This window comes from Mesoplodon bidens (assembly GCF_964165515.1).
Source record: "Mesoplodon bidens genome assembly, chromosome: 9".
NCBI lineage: Eukaryota > Metazoa > Chordata > Mammalia > Artiodactyla > Ziphiidae > Mesoplodon > Mesoplodon bidens.
In genome coordinates this window covers 62545846-62567772 of record NC_138166.1, presented here as the reverse complement: position 1 = coordinate 62567772, position 21927 = coordinate 62545846, and the positions used below count along the sequence as shown (strand labels likewise).

At 42.8% G+C, this 21927-nt stretch overlaps 2 protein-coding genes across 4 annotated transcripts in view; one reads left to right on the top strand and one right to left on the bottom strand.

Moving 5' to 3' along the window:
- Window positions 1-6736, top strand: part of NT5C3A (5'-nucleotidase, cytosolic IIIA) — a 42962-nt gene extending 36226 nt beyond the window's left edge. For all 3 annotated transcript variants that reach the window (XM_081244666.1, XM_081244668.1, XM_081244667.1), the window contains 5 exons: window positions 305-390; window positions 2061-2150; window positions 3748-3910; window positions 4514-4714; window positions 5637-6736. In XM_081244666.1, coding sequence (XP_081100792.1) covers window positions 305-390; window positions 2061-2150; window positions 3748-3910; window positions 4514-4714; window positions 5637-5738 — 642 coding nt within the window. In that variant the 3' untranslated portion in view covers window positions 5739-6736. The remainder of the gene's footprint in view (window positions 1-304; window positions 391-2060; window positions 2151-3747; window positions 3911-4513; window positions 4715-5636) is intronic.
- Window positions 6737-10155: 3419 nt separating this feature from the next.
- The window catches only part of FKBP9 (FKBP prolyl isomerase 9), a 48637-nt gene continuing 36865 nt past the window's right edge, over window positions 10156-21927 (bottom strand). Inside the window, exons 7-10 of the mRNA XM_081244915.1 lie at window positions 19380-19566; window positions 14542-14687; window positions 12791-12954; window positions 10156-11564 (exon numbers count right to left, since the gene is read on the bottom strand). Of these exons, the coding sequence (XP_081101041.1) occupies window positions 11388-11564; window positions 12791-12954; window positions 14542-14687; window positions 19380-19566 (674 nt within the window). The 3' untranslated portion in view covers window positions 10156-11387. The remainder of the gene's footprint in view (window positions 11565-12790; window positions 12955-14541; window positions 14688-19379; window positions 19567-21927) is intronic.

Below are 21927 nucleotides of genomic sequence, written 5' to 3'. Positions count from 1 at the left end.
GATCTTCCCAGACCAGGGCTCGAACCTGTGTCCCCTGCATTGGCAGGTGGATTCTTAACCACTGTGCCACCAGGGAAGCCCCCGAAAAAGCAAGGTAACTTTTTGCAGGTATGTTTAGTTACATGTAAACTAAGACCAACAAAGATGTCTTCAGTGGATCTATGCATTAGCTAGGCATGATCTAATCTTTACCATATAAAGCAGTTTGTGGAAAACACTTGCTTACATTGTTTTGCTTTCTGTAAAACTAAGCAGCTTAATGACAACTCTGTAGTCTTAATGATTGTTATTCACTTATTTCTAGTTACTGCAACTAAAGGAAAAGTATTATGCTATTGAAATTGATCCTGCTCTTACTGTAGAAGAGAAGTACCCTTATATAGTAGAGTGGTAAGTGTGTATTGGGTGATGGGAGGTTTAAAAATATAAAATAATATTACAGTTACAACTAATGGTTTTCCCCTGTACTGTATATAAATAGATTCATAGATTATCAAGTGAGTTAGAGCAGTGATTAAATATGATAAAATGAACTCGAATTCTCTAATCACTGCAACAGTCTAGAATTTGTTTTGTTAATATAAAGATCAGTGGGAATAAATTTAAATCCTGGGGCTTCCCTGGTGGCGCAGTGGTTGAGAGTCCGCCTGCCGATGCAGGGGACGCGGGTTCGTGCCCCGGTCTGGGAAGATCCCACATACTGCGGAGCAGCTGGGCCCGTGAGCCATGGCCGCTGAGCCTGCGCATCCGGAGCCTGTGCTCCGCAACGGGAGAGGCCACAACAGTGAGAGAGGCCCGCGTACCGCAAAAAAAAAAAAAAAAAAAAAAAAAAAAATTTAAATCCTGCACTCAAGCCTTAAATTAAAAGAAGAAAAATTTTTTAAGTATATGGACAGATGTGGCTGAATGTATAAAGAAAAAGAATTAGGATTTAAGTTGACTCTGAACTTAGTTGGAGCCAGCAGGTGACATAGTTACTGAGAAATGAGCCTCTGATGTTGGTCACATTAATCGAAATGCAGCACTCCAAGCAGACCACAGTGGAAGCATTGTGTTGAGTCCGGGGAGAATGCTATTAAGAGAAATGTTGACAAACTTAGTGTGTGTCAAAGGAGTCCACTAAGATAATCACAGGAATTGGAGCCATCCCATTTGAGGAAGATTTCAAGGCATAGAGAGGATGCTTTGATTTGAGAAGCAACAACTTGTGGTTATAGTCTCAAGAGACTAGGAATGATGTTACTGGTTTTCATTATCCCATTACCTAACCTGAATACGTTGCACACTTAATTAGCGTTTATGGTATGAAACACTGAAAAGAGGTTAGACTTACTCCACATGCCTCTCGAAACAGAACTAGGAAGGCTTAAGCCAACTGATTTCAACATGATAAAAGAAAGGACTGTCCAGCAATTAGAATTTTCTAGCAATGGTATAAACTTCCCTGGGAGAATGAGCTCACTAGCATGATGGGAGCTGACTCAGAGAGGAGGGTCACTTAGGAATATTATAGGTGGATTTTTAGATATCAGCTAGAGAGGTTCTAAAGGCCTATTATACTGAGATGCTATAATTATAGGTGGTTTTATGTAATTTAAAAGCACCTATATTTAAAAATTTCCATAGCAAGGATTTTCTCTGGCTCACTAGGCAACATCCTCAGTACTTCGGCTCTTCATGAAAATTCAGACCACAAACAGGTGGGAAAAAATGGCTTAGCTCTAATTCTCACTGCAATCAGAGAAATGATTGTGCCTCCCTAGCTTCAATTCAGTTTTATCTGTAGACTGAAGAAAGAGTTACACCTTGTATCCTTTCATTATCTTATTAACACATTTAAATTAAACCAGACTTTGAGAACTGGGAAGTACAGTAAGAACATGCATATCACATTTTGACACACACGGGGTATACATTCATTAGTGATGAATTTAAATCTCTAAAATTTAAATTCAAAATTATGATGAATGAAATACTCATTTTCTCATACTGAAGAATGCTTTTTAATAAAGATAATAGTTTTAATTTGCTTTAATTGATATTCTCTTTATACTTTCCAGGTATACTAAATCACATGGTTTGCTTGTTGAACAGGCTTTACCAAAAGCCAAACTTAGAGAAATTGTGGAAGAATCTGACATTATGCTCAAGTAAGTTTCTCAGGTGCTTTTTTGTTGTTAATAGTCTACGGACTTGAACTGTTGTTATATATGTATTCAAGTGTGTTTTTTTATTAAAATAATCTATAAAATATCACATATAAAAACATATCCAAAATATGCCACCTATCATAAAACAGTGGTAAGATAAGGAATGTAGAATGACATATTAGATAATTTCAAGACTAACTTAAAAATTTATGAAACCAAGACCATTTTGAAATATTTTAGCAAAATACTTTTTTTTTTTTTTTTTTTTTTTTTTTTGCGGTACGCGGACCTCTCACTGTTGTGGCCTCTCCCATTGCGGAGCACAGGCTCCGGACGCGCAGGCCCAACGGCCATGGCCCACGGGCCCAGCCGCTCCGCAGCATGTGGGATCCTCCAGGACCAGGGCATGAACCCGTGTCCCCTGCATCGGCAGGCGGACTCCCAACCACTGCGCCACCAGGGAAGCCCCCAAAATACTTTTGAAAGATGAAATATGAAAGGAATGTTTATAAATCAACTTGAAAAGGCTTTTAAGCTCATAAGTCTGTTTCTGTTACATGATCTGCCTTCTGAATTCTCAAACTCCCCTTGAAAACTACTATCTCTAGGAAAGGCGAATATGTTTTAGCAGATAATAAAAATATTTGTAATATATGAATTATAATATATAAACTTTTTTTTTTTTTTTTTTGTGGTACGCGGGCCTTTCACTGTTGTGGCCTCTCCAGTTGCGGAGCACAGGCTCCGGACGCGCAGGCCCAACGGCCATGGCTCACAGGCCTAGCCGCTCCACGGCATGTGGGATCTTCCCGGACCGGGGCACGAACCCGCGTCCCCAGCATCGGCAGGCAGACTCTCAACCACTGTGCCACCAGGAAAGCCCTATAAACATTTTTCAGCTTATTTTCAGTACTGTTTACCACCTCTTAAATTTTTCAATTCATTAGGTGAATATGATGATGCTATTTCTTTTTTTGTCTTTTTTTTGATGATGCTACATTTTAAGGTAATCTGCTTCTAAGGAGCAAAGCATTAAATTGTCAGAAAGAGTGTGAGGACAGCTAGTAAGTATTTCATTCTTTTGAGGCAGCTTAACCTGTAGTCCATTAAGAGTAAAATGAGTTTTGATTTTAAGATCAAGACATTACCTGTGGCTGCCAGATCTTAGGTAAGAGAGATGCCAGCTGTAAAGAGAATACACCGCTCTGCTTTCCTTACAATAAGGAGTAGATGAGCACGATGACAAGCAGGAGGTCCTCCAGCTCACCTTTTATGGGTTTTTCAAGGTGCGCTTCAATTATTTGCTGTAAAATGATATACATTCTGAACTGTAGGTTTATATCCATATTCAGTGCAAGTCTAAAAATCATCTAATTTGTACTGTTAGAATTTATTGAAAGGAGGCTAAAAAGCTAACCAGTTTGAAAAACTTTCAGTAGTGTCCTAGACAACAGTAACAGCCCTCTTGGGCAGTATTTTGAAATGAGAAGATAAATGAGCCATAGAATCAACTAGAAATATTTAGCTTTTATAACTTCTAGGCGAAAAGGAGATATGCCTTGCTCTTTAACACTCACTTCTTACCTCCATCTTACAGGGACGGATATGAGAATTTCTTTGATAAGCTGCAACAATACAGTATTCCTGTGTTCATATTCTCAGCTGGTATCGGTGATATACTAGAGGAGGTTATCCGTCAAAATGGTGTTTATTATCCAAATGTCAAAGTAGTGTCCAACTTCATGGATTTTGATGACAATGTAAGAATAGCAAATCATTCTTCATGATTAATTTTAGTATCAGAAAATATTTTAATCGTGTAAATGCATTTTAATTTACTATTTAATGTATATTCATTAAATTAGGCCAAGTTGATAGGCTTCCTCTGGAAATCATCATCTCTCCCAGGGTTATATCTACATCCATGTTTTAAAAATAATATACCAAAAAAATAATAATATACCCTTCTTCTGTTTCTGAAGCTGCAGACTAATAATAAAATTAGTAAAACTTCTTTTAAAGTAATTTAATGCAGCAATTCTGAACACTTAATATCCATAGATGGGGAAAAAAAGTGAATTAGAACTGACATTATTTGAATGAGTTCTAAGAAAGACAATATATTATGATATACATAAAATGAGACCTTTTGGTTGGGAAACAAATGAAAAGTAAAAATTGGGTTTTCAAAGCATTGTGCTTTCAGTGGTTTTCAATAGTTTTTCAGTGGTTTTCAATGTATTTAAAGTGGTCTCTAGGAAGTCATTAACTTCTCAGAGCCCTTCTTACCTATCATGAATGTAAAAATACAACAAGTAGAACTTGCAGAACCTATTGTTTCAGAGGATTTATATTTTTAACAGGGGCTGCTCAGAGGATTTAAAGGAGAACTAATTCATGTGTTTAACAAACATGATGGATCCTTGAAGAATACGGAATATTTCAATCAACTAAAAAACAATAGCAACATAATTCTGCTGGGAGACTCCCAAGGGGACTTAAAAATGGCAGATGGAGTAGCCAATGTTGACCACATTCTGAAAATTGGATATCTAAATGATAGAGTAAGTATATAGATGTCATTTAATTTTCTTTAGAAAAAAAAATTAGGATGAAACTTTATAGAATACTGTTATCAAAGGTGCCTGAGAAAGTAGTTATTTTAGAGACTTTTTCTTTTTTTAATTTATTTATTTAATTTATTTACTTTTGGCTGCGCTGGGCCCTCGTTGCTGCACATGGGCCCTCTAGTTCTGCAAGCGGGGGCCACTCCCTGTTGCACTGCACGGGGCTCTCATTGCAGTGGCTTCTCTTATTGTGGAGCACAGGCTCCAGGCGCGCAGACTTCAGCAGCCGTGGCACGTGGGCTCAGTAGTTGTGGCTTGCAGGCTCAGTAGTTATGGCGCACAGACCTAGTTGCTCCACGGCACGTGGGATCCTCCCAGACCAGGGCCCAAAACCATGTCCCCTGCGTTGGCAGGCGGATTCTTAACCACTGCACCACCAGAGAAGCCCCAGTTATTTTAGAGACATTTTTATTTCTGTTTATCCCTTTACTTTGGTGATGATTAAAGGAGTTGGTATGCACATATGCATGCTATAGGTATTGGCGGGGAGGGAGAGTGTACATTCTAAATGAGGCATCTCTGGCCTCTCCCCACTAGAAGCCCATATCATTCCCTAGTTGAGAATCAAAAATGTCTCTAGACATTGCCAAATGTTCCTTGGGCACTACCTCCCCAGTTGAGAACGACTGGGCTAGAGAGAAATCATTTCAGAAGAAAAGCCACCATATGGGAAACTTCCTATGTCAATGAATTTTAAAATTTTGAAAATATTTCTTCATTTCAAAGGTTTTATGAAAGCAAATTAATTTACATTTTACCCAAAAGATTTAACATAGCAGTGAGATTTACACTGAGATTATTTACTTCTCCCCCGCTGCATATTAATTTAATTTTTGTGATTTTTTTGGTTGTTGATTAGGTGGATGAGCTTTTAGAAAAGTACATGGACTCTTATGATATTGTTCTAGTAAAAGATGAATCATTGGATGTAGCCAACTCTATCTTACAGAAGATTCTATAAACAAGCATTCTTCAAGAAGACCTCTCACCTGTGGGTGCAATTGATGCAAGAGCTGCTCATCTGTTCATCTTGTTAAAAGATTTTATTTATATGTTCTTGATCTTGAAGTTTTTCCTCTATATTATTGAAGTATTTTCAGATTTATTGAATCCATCAACTGGAAGCTCCTTTTTCTCCAGCTCTCTCAACACACTCCTCACTATATTTTTTAACAGATTAAAAAAAAACTTAGAGCAAAAATTTGAAGAATAACTCCCTACATTTCCATAGTGAATTTTGTAGCTTAATGTTATTATGACATTTTTGAGAAGTCTTTTTACATTGGGAAAGTTTGTAGACGTTTAAAAAGTTTTATGAAATGGTGAAATAATTTGCATGACTTTAAGTGTTGTCATTTTTATAATTTGGGTGAATTATGCTGATGGTATTAACCATCTCCTAAAATTGTGTTATGTTTGGTTATTTTGTTTGGTGAAAATTGATATTTACCAAAAAATATTGGCAGTTGATGTTTGAAAAAAAATCTATTGGTATCTACATGCCACTAATCATTACAAAATGTTCTATATTGAAGCACTGATGATAAAAATGAAATGAAAAGCCTTTTTAATTCTGTCAAAACTATTATTATTCATTCAACAAAACCTGCCATGTTTTTGTGTGTGATGTATGAATCCTAATGTCCTTGTCATAGTGGCTATTTAGATTATTTTCAGATTTACACACTATAAAAAGATTTTTGCAGAGAAAATTTAATCTGTCCTTCAGAAAATACTGGGGCCTAGGAAAATTGTTTTCCCCCATTGAAAATATTAGTAAAAGAAGGTACTATATTGAAAGTCTAAGCGTTTCAGAAAGAGCCATAGGCATAAAACAAAATATAGCTGGGTCTCATGATGACTGAAACAGAGTACTTCAGGGTTAGGAACTGACATTCCTCTATGCAGTATGATTTCTGATTCTGAGTTTTGGCTGCACCATAATGGTTTACACAAGGCTTACAGTTGCCATTGTGATAAATTTTTTTTAAATAAATTTATCTATTTTATTTATTTATTTTTGGCTGTGTTGGATCTTCGTTGCTGCATGCAGGCTTTCTCTAGTTGCGATGAGCAGTGGTTACTCTTTGTTGCGGTGCACGGGCTTCTCATTGCAGTGGCTTCTCTTGTTGTGGAGCACGGGCTCTAGGCGCGCAGGCTTCAGTAGTTGTGGCTCATGGGCTGTAGAGCGCAGGCTCAGTAGTTGTGGCACACGGACTTCGTTGCTCCACAGCATGTGGGATCTTCTCGGACCAGGGCTTGAACCCATGTCCCCTGCATTGGCAGGCAGATTCTTAACCACTGCGCCACCAGGGAAACCTACCATTGTGATAAATTTGACCCTGACTTCTAGCCCTTGAACTGCAGAGTCTATGAGCAACTAATTGGTTTTCTTAGCATGTGAGCTGTGATACAGACAAAGCATGATCCAGCTGGTTCTGGACATCTAGTGTGGTCAGTAATCTCTAGTCCAGTCGAATATGGTAGGGAGGCAAGGTCTTGTGATGCAAACCTTTTTCCTGCAGCCCATCCTTATCTTCCATCACTACTTCTCCTTTTTATAATAAACAGTGAAACGAAGTACTCGGTGGCACAAAGTAGACTGTTCCCTGCTTGGGTATTTCCAGAATGGAACTCAAAACCAAGCTTCTTGCTTTAAAGCAGATAGCATGGCATGGGAGTATCAATTACCTGGAGGACTTTTTCACATAGAAAAAGTTGGGAATCCTTATCTAATGAGAGCTCTTTACTCCTGTATTTGCTATTAGAGCTTGCCATATTGCCTATTTTCCAAAGGATTTATAATATGCTTCCACAAATAAGCACACTGCATGGTGTAAGTGTAAAGAATACTAAAGTTATGACCTGCATTCTAGTCATTGCTCAGTCCTTTACTAAGACTATAGGTCAGTCACCTCCCTTTAAAATGAAAGCCATGAGAGCAGTCTCTACAGCATCTTCTAGCCATTACCAGTTCAGAAATGGCAAAACTTGCTGTTGGATTAAACATGTGGCATGAGAGAATAGGGTGACCCCAGGTGTCTGGTTTGAGCGAATGGGAACAAGAGAAGAATGAGAGAGGAGAACAGGCTTGGATGGAAGGTGGTGGGAAGGGAGTGGGAATATACATTCTATTTTGAACACACAGTTTGAGATGCCTGTGAGATATACAGGAGAAGATACCATAGGCAGAGCTCAGAGGAGAAATTTTGGGAACTATAGATCTGGATGTTGTCTGCATTTCAATGAGATTTAAATATGGCCACTGTAAGCTGGAAGGAATTCCCCTGACCTATTGAAATTCCAACATTAAGGATGACCACACAGAATCAAACACTATTTTAATAATATCTGCAACTAGCAATAAATAATTGAGAGCAGTATTCTTATTTTATAAAAAGACTCCGGACCCTAAGATATCCAAGGGAAGAAGCCTTCAAAGAAAGCAACTCTGTTCCTAGAAACCTAAGATATTAAAGTGCTTATGTATAATCTTGCAATCGGGCCAACTTCCCTAACAAAATGCATACGTTCCCTTAGCAACGGAAAGAATGGAAGTGCCAGGCAGCACTCAATAAGCCAAAGGTTTAGAAAGATAAATACTGCATGGTATCACTTATATGTGGAATCAAAAAATAGTAAGTTGAAGTTATAGAAACAGTAAAAAAGTGGTTACCAGGGCCTAGAGGGTGGGGGAAATACAAAAAAAGATACAAACTTTCAGCTGTAAGATAAATAAGGTCTGTGGATCTGATATATAACATGGTGACTACAGCTGATAACGCTATCATATAGCTGAAATTTGCTAAGAGTAGAACTTAAACGTTCTCAAAAAAGAGGTGATGGGTGATGTATATGTTAATTTAAGTAGATGGGGGAATCCTTTCACAATGTACATTTATGTCAAATCATCACATACACTTGAAATGTCTTACAGTTTTGTTAATTATACCTCAGTAAAGCTGAACAACAAAAGCCTGCAGGACAGAGACCCAAGAAGAGCCAAGACTTCAGTCTGAGTCTGAAGGCCAGAAAAGACCAGTGTTCCAGCTCAGCAGTCAGGTAGGCAGTTTAAATACAAAAACAAATACAAGCTAAAGTTTCCCTCCATTCTTGAAGCTCTAAGGCCCACAGTCCTTAATTTCCCCAGAGAAACTTATTTTTTATTCAGCCAACCTGTCTCCACCACTATAGAAAACAGCCAGTGAAGAAATTCAAACAGGACCATCTAAAGATCTAGGGTAGAGAACAAGCACAGAATGTTTATCTTCATGAAGATATGTAAGTGTAATGAAGTGCTACAGGTCAATTGCATTCCAAAGAACAGTTCAGTTTAGCAGATCATAAACGTATGTAGTGCACTTAAGGAATTCTGTTAAATGAAAAGGCTGAGTGACTGTGTGCACCATAGAAGAGGGTTAGGGAACAGCCAGGAAGGCCATGGGTACCTCCTTCCCCTCCCAAAAGCACACAGAGTCCCTGAGGTTGCTTCTGCAAAGAGTAAACCAGAAGATTTGCTCTTTAAAAAGCCATATATGGGCTTCCCTGGTGGCACAGTGCTTGAGAGTCCGCCTGCCGATGCAGGGGACACGGGTTCGTGCCCCGGTCCGGGAAGATCCCACATGCCGCAGAGCGGCTGGGCCCGTGAGCCATGGCCGCTGAGCCTGCGTGTCCAGAGCCTGTGCTCCGCAACGGGAGAGGCCACAACAGTGAAAGGCCCGCGTACCGCAAAAAAAAAAAAAAAAAAGCCATATATATATATATATAGTTTTTTCCCTATACATGTGCCAGTTATTCTCCATTTGCTCCCAACCCAACCCCAACCAGTCATTCTCCACCTTCCTCTGCGCCCCAAAACACTGATCCCTGAGAACACCAGCCCCTGAGCTCCTTGCCCTCTGGCTTCGGGTTGGCTTCGGCTAATGGGAGCCAGTGGCAGGACAGAGAGGATGGGTGTTTCCTCCCTCAGTACTCTGCTCCACTGCCAGCCACAGCTCTGGGAGTGGCTGCGTCCCTCCACCCGCTCCTACCAGGCAGCCCCACCCAGGCTCCCCTGGACCCTTCAGGCCCAGGGGTGGAACAGCTTCCTACTGTCGTTGGCCAAGAGCAGTCATGGGTACCTCGACATCCTTCCTGGGCCCCCTGAGCCCTGCCCACGCTTCTGTAAAGAGTACTTTCATTAGCTTCTCTTCAGAAGTCCCACATAAGGGTATGTTTGCAGCCAGGACTCTGACTGATACATCCCCTATATACCGTACGGCAATCTTCCACTTCTTCCAGTTCAGTCCTGCTGAGTTTTTATCAGGGGGATTCTGATGGCATGGTGTATTCTCATGGGAAAAATGAGACTTCAAATAAAACACCACAAAACCTGATGATATAATTCAATATTTTACTTATGAAAAAGTCATCTTCCAACATTTATTCCATTGAATGAGTGCACAGCATTTTCAGGAACTATCTATCTCAGGGCTACATCAGTACAAAATAGTTTAAATTAGTAAAACAAAGCTGTTTCAAAAGGAAAATCATTGGTTACTGCAGGGTGAGTGCCACCACCACTTGGGAACAGAGGACATGAGGCAGCAAGGTGGTTACTTTGTAACGTGGGGACAGGCCAGCAGGTACAGTGTCCTTCTCCTATGCAGAGAGAGGCTCCCAGGCCTCAGGGCACCTCCCTCTCTAGGACACGAATGAGAGGCAGAAATATGTCACTTAGTCTATGCTCACCTGTTGGGATGACATTTCCATCTTGGCCACAGTGAGATACTCTGGAGCTAGGCTTAGCCACCAGCCCTACGTGTATCTATCTATATCTGATCAAAGGATTCAGGGTGAGAAGAGAGGGTGCTATGGGATAGAGTGATGGGAATAAGCAAGAGTGAAGAAGATAATCTTATGTGACAAATGCAGAATCAAATTCTCTACTCATGGTCCAAGATGCCTTTTGTTTGGTCCACTGATTTTCTTTTTAACCTCCAAGTTACCTAGCCAATAGGAGGACCACAGTGAGGTGGGGTATGATTAACTAGAAGAGCACACCTGTGTGTGTGTGTCTGTGTGTGTCTGTGTGAGTGTGTGAGTAGAGGCATGGTGGAGGTTGGGCATTACCAGGGCCCATACGGGCCACTGGGAAAACTTTTCTGGGCCTGTCTGGGAATCCTGCTGGGGCATGCCCTCTGTTTCTTCTAGCCATCTGGAGAATAATTTTAAAACACCAGCAAGTTAAAAACATTTTTAATCCTCTTTATGTAAATATCCTAGACACGTTTTCTTCTGTTCCCTCCAAGATGATTATAACTTCTGTATGACACTATTTTCCTTTAATAACAAAACTACCCAGAAGGCTCACAAAACAACTGCTGACAATGCAGCATTTTCAATATTCTATACAACCCATGCTAAGGCACCCGCACTGATTTTTTTAGTATCACCAGCATCAGCCTAAAATTCTCACCATGTGTATCAACCCACCCCGATGTATGTCCCAGGTACTATATGACCCACCTACTACTTGCTGACGATTCCCCTTCTGAGAGACCCTCGCACCCTCACTGCACATTCTGCCACAACAGGGGGCTTGGCATCACACAAGTGGCTCATATCAGGTTTAGAGTTCGTCGTGTTTTGCCTCCTGGTCTTTGAGTTTAAATTCCTCAACCGTGACCTTCCCGTCTCCATTCCGGTCCTGGTTGGCGAACATATTCTTCACAATCATCTCAGCATCGAATCCAGGGGCAAGTTTCCCTTTGCCAGATGCCACCTGGGCATGAATGTACTCTGAGAACTGGAGAGAAAGGGGCAGGACAGACCATGAGATACAGCAGCTGAGAATACCAAGCTGGAGCCTGAACAGAGCAGCCCAAGGGCGATGGGGCTGGAATTTGAGTCTGAGCCAGCAGAACAGACAAAATCTTCTGAGCTACACGACTCGGGTTTTTTCCTCCAGATGCAGGTTAAAAAACCCCTGCCAAAATGACTCCAGGAGCCCTTAGGTCCCAGGCAGCCAATACAGAGCAGCCACTGGAACTATCCGTTTTCCCCAAATCAACACTTAGTTTTCCACCAAAGGCCAATCCCCTAACCACCCTCGCCTTTAAGCATTCATTCATTCATTCATTCATACAATAAAAACTTATTGTCTACTGTGTGCTAAGCACCATCCTAGACCCTGGAGATATATCAATAAACAAGCAAAACATCCTGCCCTTGCAATTCTAGCATATGCTAGTGGACAAGATACATGATTAAAAAGGAACATTTAAAAAGTAAGTAAACTACGTGTTAACTTAGAAAGTAAAATGCTCCAGAAAAATGAAAAAGTAGAGCCAAGTAAGGAAGATCCAGAGTGCAGTTAGGGGAACGGGTTGAAGTATCCATTTGGTGGTTAGGGTAAAACCCTAATGCTAAAAGAGAGTCTTGTGCAAAGGTTTGAAGGAAGTGAAGGAACAAGCCCAACAGTTATCTAGGAGAAGTGTCTTCTGAGCCGAGAACAGCTGGTAAAAAGGCCCGGGGTGGACACATGCCCGGTGTGTTTACAGGACAGCAAAGGGAGACTCGTTGGAGAGGAGGTTATGGCGAGCAGGTAGTGGAGGGCCTTTGTGGGCCACTGCAAAGACTTTGGAAATAGGGGGATGTATGGTCAGGCCACTCAAGATGGCTGTTCTCTTGTCTTTGTACATCCCCCGTTTGATTAGTCTCTGCTTCACCTACACCCTACTCACAAGAACATGCTTGCCCCCTGCCCCAGCTAGTGACTGTTCTAATCCTTAGGCCAGAATGGCTCCACCTGCTAGTTTACTAAAGGGCCTCGGTTTCTTCAAAGAGGAATTGTGAGCTCAACTTAGAGACTGTGTGTGCAAGTGCTTGGTACATGAGCATGAAGATTACCACCATCACAAGCAAGCACAGCTGTCCTCACTCTGAGAGGCTTCACATTCAGGATGGGTACCCTGGCCCAGTGAGGCTCCCTGAGCTCCTTGGGTCCCACTTCCCTTCAAAAAGGTCAGTTACCTCTTCCAGGAGGACTTCTCCATTGCCGTCCTTGTCAATTTCTTCAAAGAGGTTGGCTGACACCTCACCGTTCCATATGAACATGTACCCCTCCGGCAGGCCGGCCACGAGCTCCAGCAGCTCGATGTCAAACACCAACACAGCACTGCCGGGCACTTCTCCATCTGCCGCAGCAACGGGAGGAGGGGGCGTTAGTGACAAGGCGGAGGGCATGCCCCTCTCATACTCCCCCCAGCCACCCCGGTTCTAGCTGCCTCATGGATAGAGGCATCTCTTGCGAAAGCAAGAAAGTTCAGCATCAATCAGTGAGTGGTTTTTCCAAACTGGGTAGTGAGTCTCAAAATCAGTTTAGAGAATGGTGACCAATATTTTTTTAAATTAAGGGATAGAATAAAATCAGAGTACCTTGCACATAGAAAGGATAGGTATTGTTTTATGAAACTTAGTTTTAATTTTATATATGAAATTAAATGGATATGTATATTAGGTAAAATTGCATGCTTATGTGTAACACAGATTGGGAGATAAAATGTAATTCTTACTGTGTCTTGGTGAAAAAAGTTTAAAAGCCGCAGAAACTACAATGGTGCTTGAACTTTTGAATAAATCTTATCGCTGAACTTTAAGAATAATACAGTATGCCTTAAAATCATGATCCAGGATATGATTTTTAAACACAAATTCTAGAACAGTATATATAGTATGGGCCCAAAAGAACTTATAAGTATGTGACTATAAGTAAATAAATGTGCATTATTTTAAATTATACATTATAACTATAATCTATATCATAGGAGCATGGTCATACAGGATATACAACATATTTTTTAAAGTGTTTCTTCTCTGATTGGGGGCATTAGCAGAGAGTATCTTTTACAATTACTTAAAAATTTTGAAAAAGAAAATCCAAAGTGCCTATCACTTCTATAAGTTAGCACTTCCCATCTCTCCATCTCCAGACAGTAGGGGCATAAAAACTGAAAAAGAAGGGGTTCCCACCCACCCCCATGAGGAGGGCTCATTTTGGCCAAAATCATGAAGTAAACAGCTGTGAGGGCAACGTAACGCCAGTATTTCCAGAACTTGAAACAAATCTCTTCCACAAGGAAATCTCCTTGGATAGCTTATAGGTTCAGCATTCCAGTGTCCTGGGAAACAGTTCCCCAAGGAAGCACCTGGCTCACCTGAGAGAAATCACCTGGCAAGCCCTTTCAGGGACATTTCCCACATGTGGGTTTGAAGAGCCAAGGTTTATTTCACAGAAACCCCTGCTTAATCCCATTAACGTGGCACTAACACCGAATTCACGGGTTTTGAAACAAAAATGCTAAATACTTAAATAAAAGTCCCCGGGCTTCCCTGGTGGCGCAGTGGTTAAGAATCCGCCTGCCAATGCAGGGGACACGGGTTTGAGCCCTTGTCCAGGAAGATCCCACATGCCACGGAGCACCTAGGCCCGTGCGCCACAACTACTGAAGCCCGTGTGCCTAGAGCCTGTGCTCCGCAACAAGAGAAGCCACGGCAATGAGAAGCCCGCACACTGCAACGAGGAAGAGTAGCCCCCGCTCGCTGGAACTAGAGAAAGCCCACGCACAGCAACAAAGACCCAACACAGCCAAAAATAAATTAGAAAAAAAAAAAGCCCCAGTCTTTGGGTTTTAAATGGAAGAAGCATATTGTGGTTCTAAATAAGCACAAAATACAGATGGTGAATGTGCCCTAAACACCTTTTAACATTGTTGCATACTCACCCACACCAGCCTCCCCATAGCCCAGGTGGGGTGGAATGATCACAGTCCGTTTCTCTCCAACGCACATCTCTCTGAGACCCATATCCATTCCCAACACAACTTGTCCAGATCCCAGAACAATATTATACGTTTTACCTAAGTTCCACCTAAAAATGAAACAGAAAAGTCCCCAGTTAGACCATGAACCCACTGGTACTTAAGAGTATCCTCCTGAGAAGAACATATCACTTCTGTGATCTTTCTGCCAAAGATATAGAACCCCTATGGAATCATAAGGAAACATCAGACAAGCCCACATTGAGGGACATTCTGCAAAACAACCAGCCTGTAATCTTCGAAAGTGTCAAGGTGAAAATCAAAGGAAGACTAAAGGAGTTCAAGAGTTCGAGTTCGAGAGTTGTGGACATACTGGAATGGATCCTTTTGCTTTAAAAGACCTTATTGGAACATTTGGCAAAACTTAAGTGGGGTCTGAGGATTAAAAGTAATGTATCAACATTAACTTCCTGATTTTAATTGAATTATGTAGGAGAATATCCACCTTTGTTGGAAATACACACTAAAGTTTTCAGAGGTGAAGAGACATCATAGTGGCAACCTTCTCCCCAATGGTTCGGTGTGGGGGGCAAGTTCTTTGTATTGGTCTTGCAATTTTTCTCTAAGTTTTAGTCAGTGTTGTAGCTAGTCAGAAATTTTCATGAGAATTTTTAAAAATATATAATGTAGTTAAGATCCTGGGATTTGGATTCAGCAAGACCTGAGTTTGAATCCTGGTCAAATTTAATTTGACCCTAGGAAATATAATCTCTCAGTTTTCCTCATCTATAAAATGGAGATAATAACAGCTATTGCACAGGTTCCAAATAGTAAATAATATGCTTGGCACGGCAGAGAGCAAGCATGAAGAGCTCAATAAATGGATGGCCTTGACAGTGTGAAGTGCTTGTGCCTGTAACAGCCTATGACTCCAGAAAAATAACTGTGAACTTGGGCCATGGTGTGAATTATCCTTGATGCCCAAGGTCCCAGGGGAATCTGAACAAATAAAAGTTGGCTCAATCACCTCATTCACTACTGAAAGTAAATCTATTTCCAAATTGATGGCATTCCTATCACATCCTAAAGGCAAACAGTGGGAATGTTCTTCAATGGCAAGGAAGAAAAGGCTCCTGGATATCTTGGCGCCCCCTTGATGTCCATCACCAAGTGGTGACAACAGGGAAGGGACTGCCCCTGGTCACCTCCCCTTCTCAGGCTCCCCAGCCTCTCCTGGCGGCAGGGCCTCAGCCTCCTTCCCTCCTCAAGCTGGTTCCCAGGGCCAGGCTGGTTCTCTGGAGCTAGCAAATTAAAACCGCGTTTGCATTTGTCCTACCTGGGAGGAAGCAGAAACAAAGCCAATTCTGGCACAGGATGCCTTGGCCCCAGGCCTGCGGGAGGGCAGGCGGGTCCTCTGTCCTGCCCCCCACACAATCCCTCCTTTGTCAGCAGCACAGAGGCGCCCTCACACTGCCTCTCTGCAGGGACCGTGGGGAACTTCCCGTGGGACTACTGGGTTTCAAAGTCTTACAGAATATTTGAGAACTCATTTAGTTATCAAATAACAAATGTTTACTCTTCTCTGAGGCCAGTTTCAACATACATTAAAAAAAAAATCCTCCAAGGGCTTCCCTGGTGGCACAGTGGTTAAGAATCCGCCTGCCAATGCAGGGGACACGGGTTCGAGCCCTGGTCCAGGAAGACCCCACACGCCGCAGAGCAACTAAGCCCATGTGCCACAACTACTGAGCCCGTGCACCTAGAGCCCATGCGTGCTCCACAAGAGAACCCCGCAATGAGAAGCCTACACACCGCAATGAAGAGTAGCCCCTGTTCACCGCAACTAGAGGAAGCCCGTGTGCAGCAACAAAGACCCAACACAGCCAAAAATAAATAAATTAAATTAAAAAAAAAATCCTCCAAGCAAGAAATTTGTTTTCATGTGTCATCTCTGAAAACCCTGCTAATTCTTTTTCCTCAAGTCATCATTTTCTTTTTCTTTTTTATTTTGCAGTTTTTCTCTCAGACATTCTCCTCATTCCTTCTGTGCATTCCCGGCTTCCCATTCATTGCAAGCTTCCTGCTTCCTGCCTGCAGGCTGCCCACCCTGGCTCTCCACCCACATTCTCCTCTATCCTCTCCATCATGGATTCTCCTAGCGCTGATGAACGAGCAACCACAGCAGCACCTGCCTCGTTGTTTACAGAGCCCATGTGGGCTTGGGGTGGGACCAGATCCCCTCTTCCAGAAGGAGCTCCTCTCCCACACCCAGGTAAGCAGTCTCCTGCCACACTTCCCATTATCCCATTATTCTGAAGCTTCCACCAGCGGAGACCAGCAGGGACGCCCAGACACTGCTCTTCCGTGTCGATTTACACGTGACACAAATGACTCAAGTGGTTCAGAATGGAGTCTCTGAGAAGAGGAAGGAGCATCACATGGCTCCCGGATGCTCTGTAACAATATTGTGCATCCGCCAAACACACATTAGAAGCAGGAAGACTGATTCTCCCCACCCCACGTGAGAAGTGTATCCTGAACCCACCAGAGAAGAAATTCCTTTGTTCACTTCCCAACCCCACTTCCCTTTCCAAGGCCATAGGAGCACAAGACAAGAATATGAACGTTGGCCAGAGCAATGACAGCTAGCCATCGGCCTTACAGACTGTTCTAACCTACTTTTCCCAAGCATAAGCTCACTTGATCCCAAAACAACTACAAGCCATGCTTCTTCCTCACTGTCTAATCATCAGTGCAAAGAGGTTTGCTGTAAGCCATGTCCCTGTAAATCTGGGCCCCAGAACCTAGAACATATTTCCTTGATTCTATAATGCATAATTTTTTCACATTTTAATATCTCTTGATTTGGGATACATCCTACAATTGACATCATCTCATTATTTTTTGGCAGTGTTCTTACTATCTTGAGACACATAAGATGATGCTTCTAACAACCAGCACATTTTAGATCTCATGAAATACGTTAACTGCCTGAGGATACCGGATCTCATAGCACCAGAGAGAATGCTCTGAGGAGTATGTCCCTCAGGCTCTCCACGCTGGCTCTCCCCAGCCACACTCTGTCACCTGAAGCTAGAAGGCAGAGGTACGCGTGAGAGGGAGAGAAGACCCTCCCCATCTAGAATAAATGCAGTAGCACATATTTATATGAAGCCCTTCTTTCTCCTCAAGACTAAACTTGGGAATCTAAGTCAGGCTCAATACAAAAATGGGTGTACTTACATGGAGACATAAAGAAAGACTGAGGGTTTCCCTGCATGGCACCGTGGTTAAGAATCTGCCTGCCAATGCAGGGGACACGGGTTCGAGCCCTGGTCCGGGGAGATCCCACATGCCGCAGGGCAACTAAGCCCATGTGCCATAGCTACTGAGCCTGTGCTCTAGAGCCCACAAGCCACAACTACTGAGCCCGTGTACCACAACTACTGAAGCCCACATGCCTAGAGCCTGTCCTCCACAACAAGAGAAGCCACCACAATGAGAAGCTCACGCACTGCAACAAAGATTAGCCCCCGCTCACCGCAACTAGAGAAAACCCACGCGCAGCAACGAAGATCCAATGTAGCCAAAAATAAACAAATAAACAGGGACTTCCCTGTTAGCATAGTGGTTAAGAATCTGCCTGCCAATGCAGGGGACACGGGTTTGAGCCCTGGTCCAGGAAGATCCCACATGCCACGGAGCAAATAAGCCCGTGCGCCACAACTACTGAAGCCCGCGTGCCACAACTGCTAGGCCTGCACTCTAGAGCCCGTAAGCCACGACTACTGAGCCCGTGTGCCACAACTACTGAAGCCCGTGCGCCTAGAGCCTGTGCTCCGCAACGAGAAGCCACCGCAATAAGCCAGCACACCGCAACAAAGAGTAGCCCCCGCTCACCACAACTAGAGAAAGCCCGTGCACAGCAACGAAGACCCAATGCAGCCTAAACTAAATAAAATTTTAAAAAAAGAAAGGCCAAAAATGTTTCTTTTCCAAAGAAGAGAATAGTGTATTAACTTATAGATACCTCTGAAGATTCAGATACATAAGAAGGAAAGCTCCTTTTACCTGTATGATACTAGTATACACTGTTGGTTCCTAGTAATATATTTTCAGATTCATCTCAATCACTTAACATTTATAAAATACTCCCTTTGTGCTATGCTCTGGGCTAGGTGTAAGGAATAATATGAATAAACATGTTGGGTGTCTAAGGTTTTCAGACCAGCAACAGTGATAGAAACAAAAATAACTAAAAGGCAGGTAATACATAAAACATTATGAGACTATGAGACTACAGAAATGGGAGCAGTTGATTCTTCCTAGGAATTAAGCAAAGACTTTGAGAAAAGGGAATACATTTAAGCCAAGGCAGAAGCTGGCCAGAAGGAAGGGTGTAAGCAGTGCACATCCTGCACCACTGCACATGGCACCCCTGGGAGGCGGAAGACGGGCCTCACCAGAAGATGAGGCTGGCGAGGCAGAACGGAGCTGACAAGAGAGCCTGATGTGCCAGACTCTGGAGTTTAGATTTTATCTGTGGGTTAATTTTTAAAGACAGCAGAATAAGATGAGATCTGCTTTTCAGAAAGACAGTTTCACAGGTGCAGGATGAAACCATTCATAGGGAACTCTCAGAACAATGCACCGGAGTAACGATGTACACTTGAGATACTCAGCGCAAAGGGCATGAAGATAAAAGCTCTCAACCAGTATCTGATGAAAAGAAAAGGAGGATTGTTGGAACACTGACTGTTATCTGCCAGGCTCACACCCCACCGATCCCTGGTTGCCCTTACGTGGAATCCAGCAGGGTCCCATCCAGAAGCGAGGCGTTGTAGTGATACTTGAGGTAATCCCCCTTCTTACTCAGCACTGAACAGTCGGGGGGCTTATAGTGGGAGGTGATGCTGATGGAGTCTGAAGGGTTGTGAAAGTCAATCACATGGATGTCAAACACCAGCACGGCCGAGCCGGGGATGTTCCCTAAAGGACAGACAAAGGCAATTAGAGGGAACCCTCCAAGCAGCAGCACATGTGCCTCCCCAGTATCACCAGGTATTCCTCACAGACCTCCAGTGAGGAACATGGGGACCCAGCTGTGAAATCCTAGGGAATGCTGGAAGAGTGAAGCTGGAAGGGCCATTAGAAGTAGCCTAGGGCTTCCCTGGTGGCACAGTGGTTGAGAGTCTGCCTGCCGATGCAGGGGACACGGGTTCGTGCCCCAGTCCGGGAAGATCCCACATGCCGCGGAGTGGCTGGGCCCGTGAGCCATGGCCACTGAGCCTGTGCATCCGGAGCCTGTGCTCCGCAACGGGAGAGGTCACAACAGTGAGAGGCCCGCGTACCACAAAAAAAAAAAAAAAAAAAAAAAGTAGCCTAACCCAATTTTATAGATGGGGAAACTGAGGCACAGATTTGTCCAGGGTCCCCAGTCAGGAGCACACTTTGGACTAAAAGTCAAGACATGGTACTACAGCCCCATGGAATGGTTCAACCTGAAAGATTTATGGCCAAGTTCATCACAGATAAGAAAACTAAAGCTCAGCCAAATTAAGGCTTGCCCCGCTCCTGCTAGAAGTAAGAGGTGAGATGAGAAAATCAGCTGTAGAATGAAAATCACTTTAGTGCCCTACCACTGCTCAAGAGAAGAAGAACCAACAGAAACTTCACAGGGGAAATCACCTAGCCAAACTTGGCCCATCTATGCCCCTTAAGATATACTACACCTAACAAATCACAAAGTGCTTTACAATACATCCTGTTTGTTCTACACAAAATTATTACTCTTTTCCATTTTTGAAAACATTATCTCACATCTGAATAATGGTTTACAGTTTACAAAGCATTTTTCACATACACTCTCTCATTAAATCCCTGCAGTAACCTTGTTGGGTAAATATTACCATAAATGCAGGAGTAGCAGGTCATCCATTCATTTAATGACAGCTTCTCAGAGGGGTATCAGTTGTTTACCACACCCCCAGTTCATTTCAGAGAAGTTTACATGTAAAAAATTTGTAAATAGTGTTACTTAGAATCAAGGAGGTATATTTTCATGAGCATTTCACAGACAAGAAAACCAACTCAGATATAACTTGTTCAAGAAAACAACACAGCTATAGACAGAATTCAGTAGTGCTATGTGAACATCAACAGCCCCTCCCCACCCCCCATCCTCCAGATCACCCCACCCCCACCCCACCATGTGCTCTTCTGTTTATCAGCTGCTGTCTCTCTAACACACACTTAATGGGTAGGTGCTTGTTACCAGGCACTCTTCTAAGTGCTTTAGATGTATTAGTTTATTTAATTCTCATTATAATCCTATATAATATATAATCCTATATTCCCAACATACAGATGAGGAAACTGAGGCACAGATTTTGATGGCTGCCCAAAGTTACCGAGGTAGTAATTAGAGAAGCTTGGGCTTTTACAGCAGCACACAGGTGCCTCATACTCACTAGTGATGGGGAGTTGCTGAAGTGAGTGGTTAACAGGGTCCAGGATCTTTCCCAGAGGAACCAGGTATTGCAAACTGCCATAGGAGGGTGCCTGGAACCAGGGCCAAGGGCAGCTCTTTGCGGGAAACAGCACACACTAACGGGGGGCAGTGGCTGTGGAGCCAGACAAGTGGTTTCTCAATCTTGGTTGCTCATTAAAACCAACTGGGGAGGAACCTTGAAAACATTATGCTCAGTGAAAGAAACCAGACACAGAAAGACAAATATTGTATGCTTTCACTTATATGAGGCACCTGGAATAGGCAAATTCATAGAGACAGAAAGTAGAATGGTGGTTACCAAGGGCTGGAGGGGGAGAGGGTAATGGGGAGTTTGTGTTGGGGATGATGGAAAAGTTCTGGGTATAGACAGCGGTGATAGTTACACAACACTGTGCATATATTCAACGGCACTGAACTGTAAACTTAAAAAGTGTTAAAATGGTAAATATGTGCATCTTACCACAATAAAAAATAATATAATTCACCACATTCACAGAGTAAAAGAAAAAATCATGATCATCTGAAAAAAACATCACCTGGGCCCCACTCTGAGATTCAGATGTAGCTCACCTAGTGCAGTGACCTCGGCCTTGGGCGCCATCAGGATGTCCTGGAGAACTTGGTGAAAACACAAAGGGCCAGGCCCTTTCCCATGCAGCACCTCTGGTTCTTTAAGCTCTCCAGGTGATTCTTGCCTGTGATATGCCACAACATTGCAGAACGGGTGGACTACAGTGGCACCAGGCATTGGTTTTCCAGGAGTTTCTAAGGGGCAGCCAAGGTTTAGGAGCACTGTGCTAAATGGTCCGTAAGTGAGCAGCTGAGGATATTTAGGAACC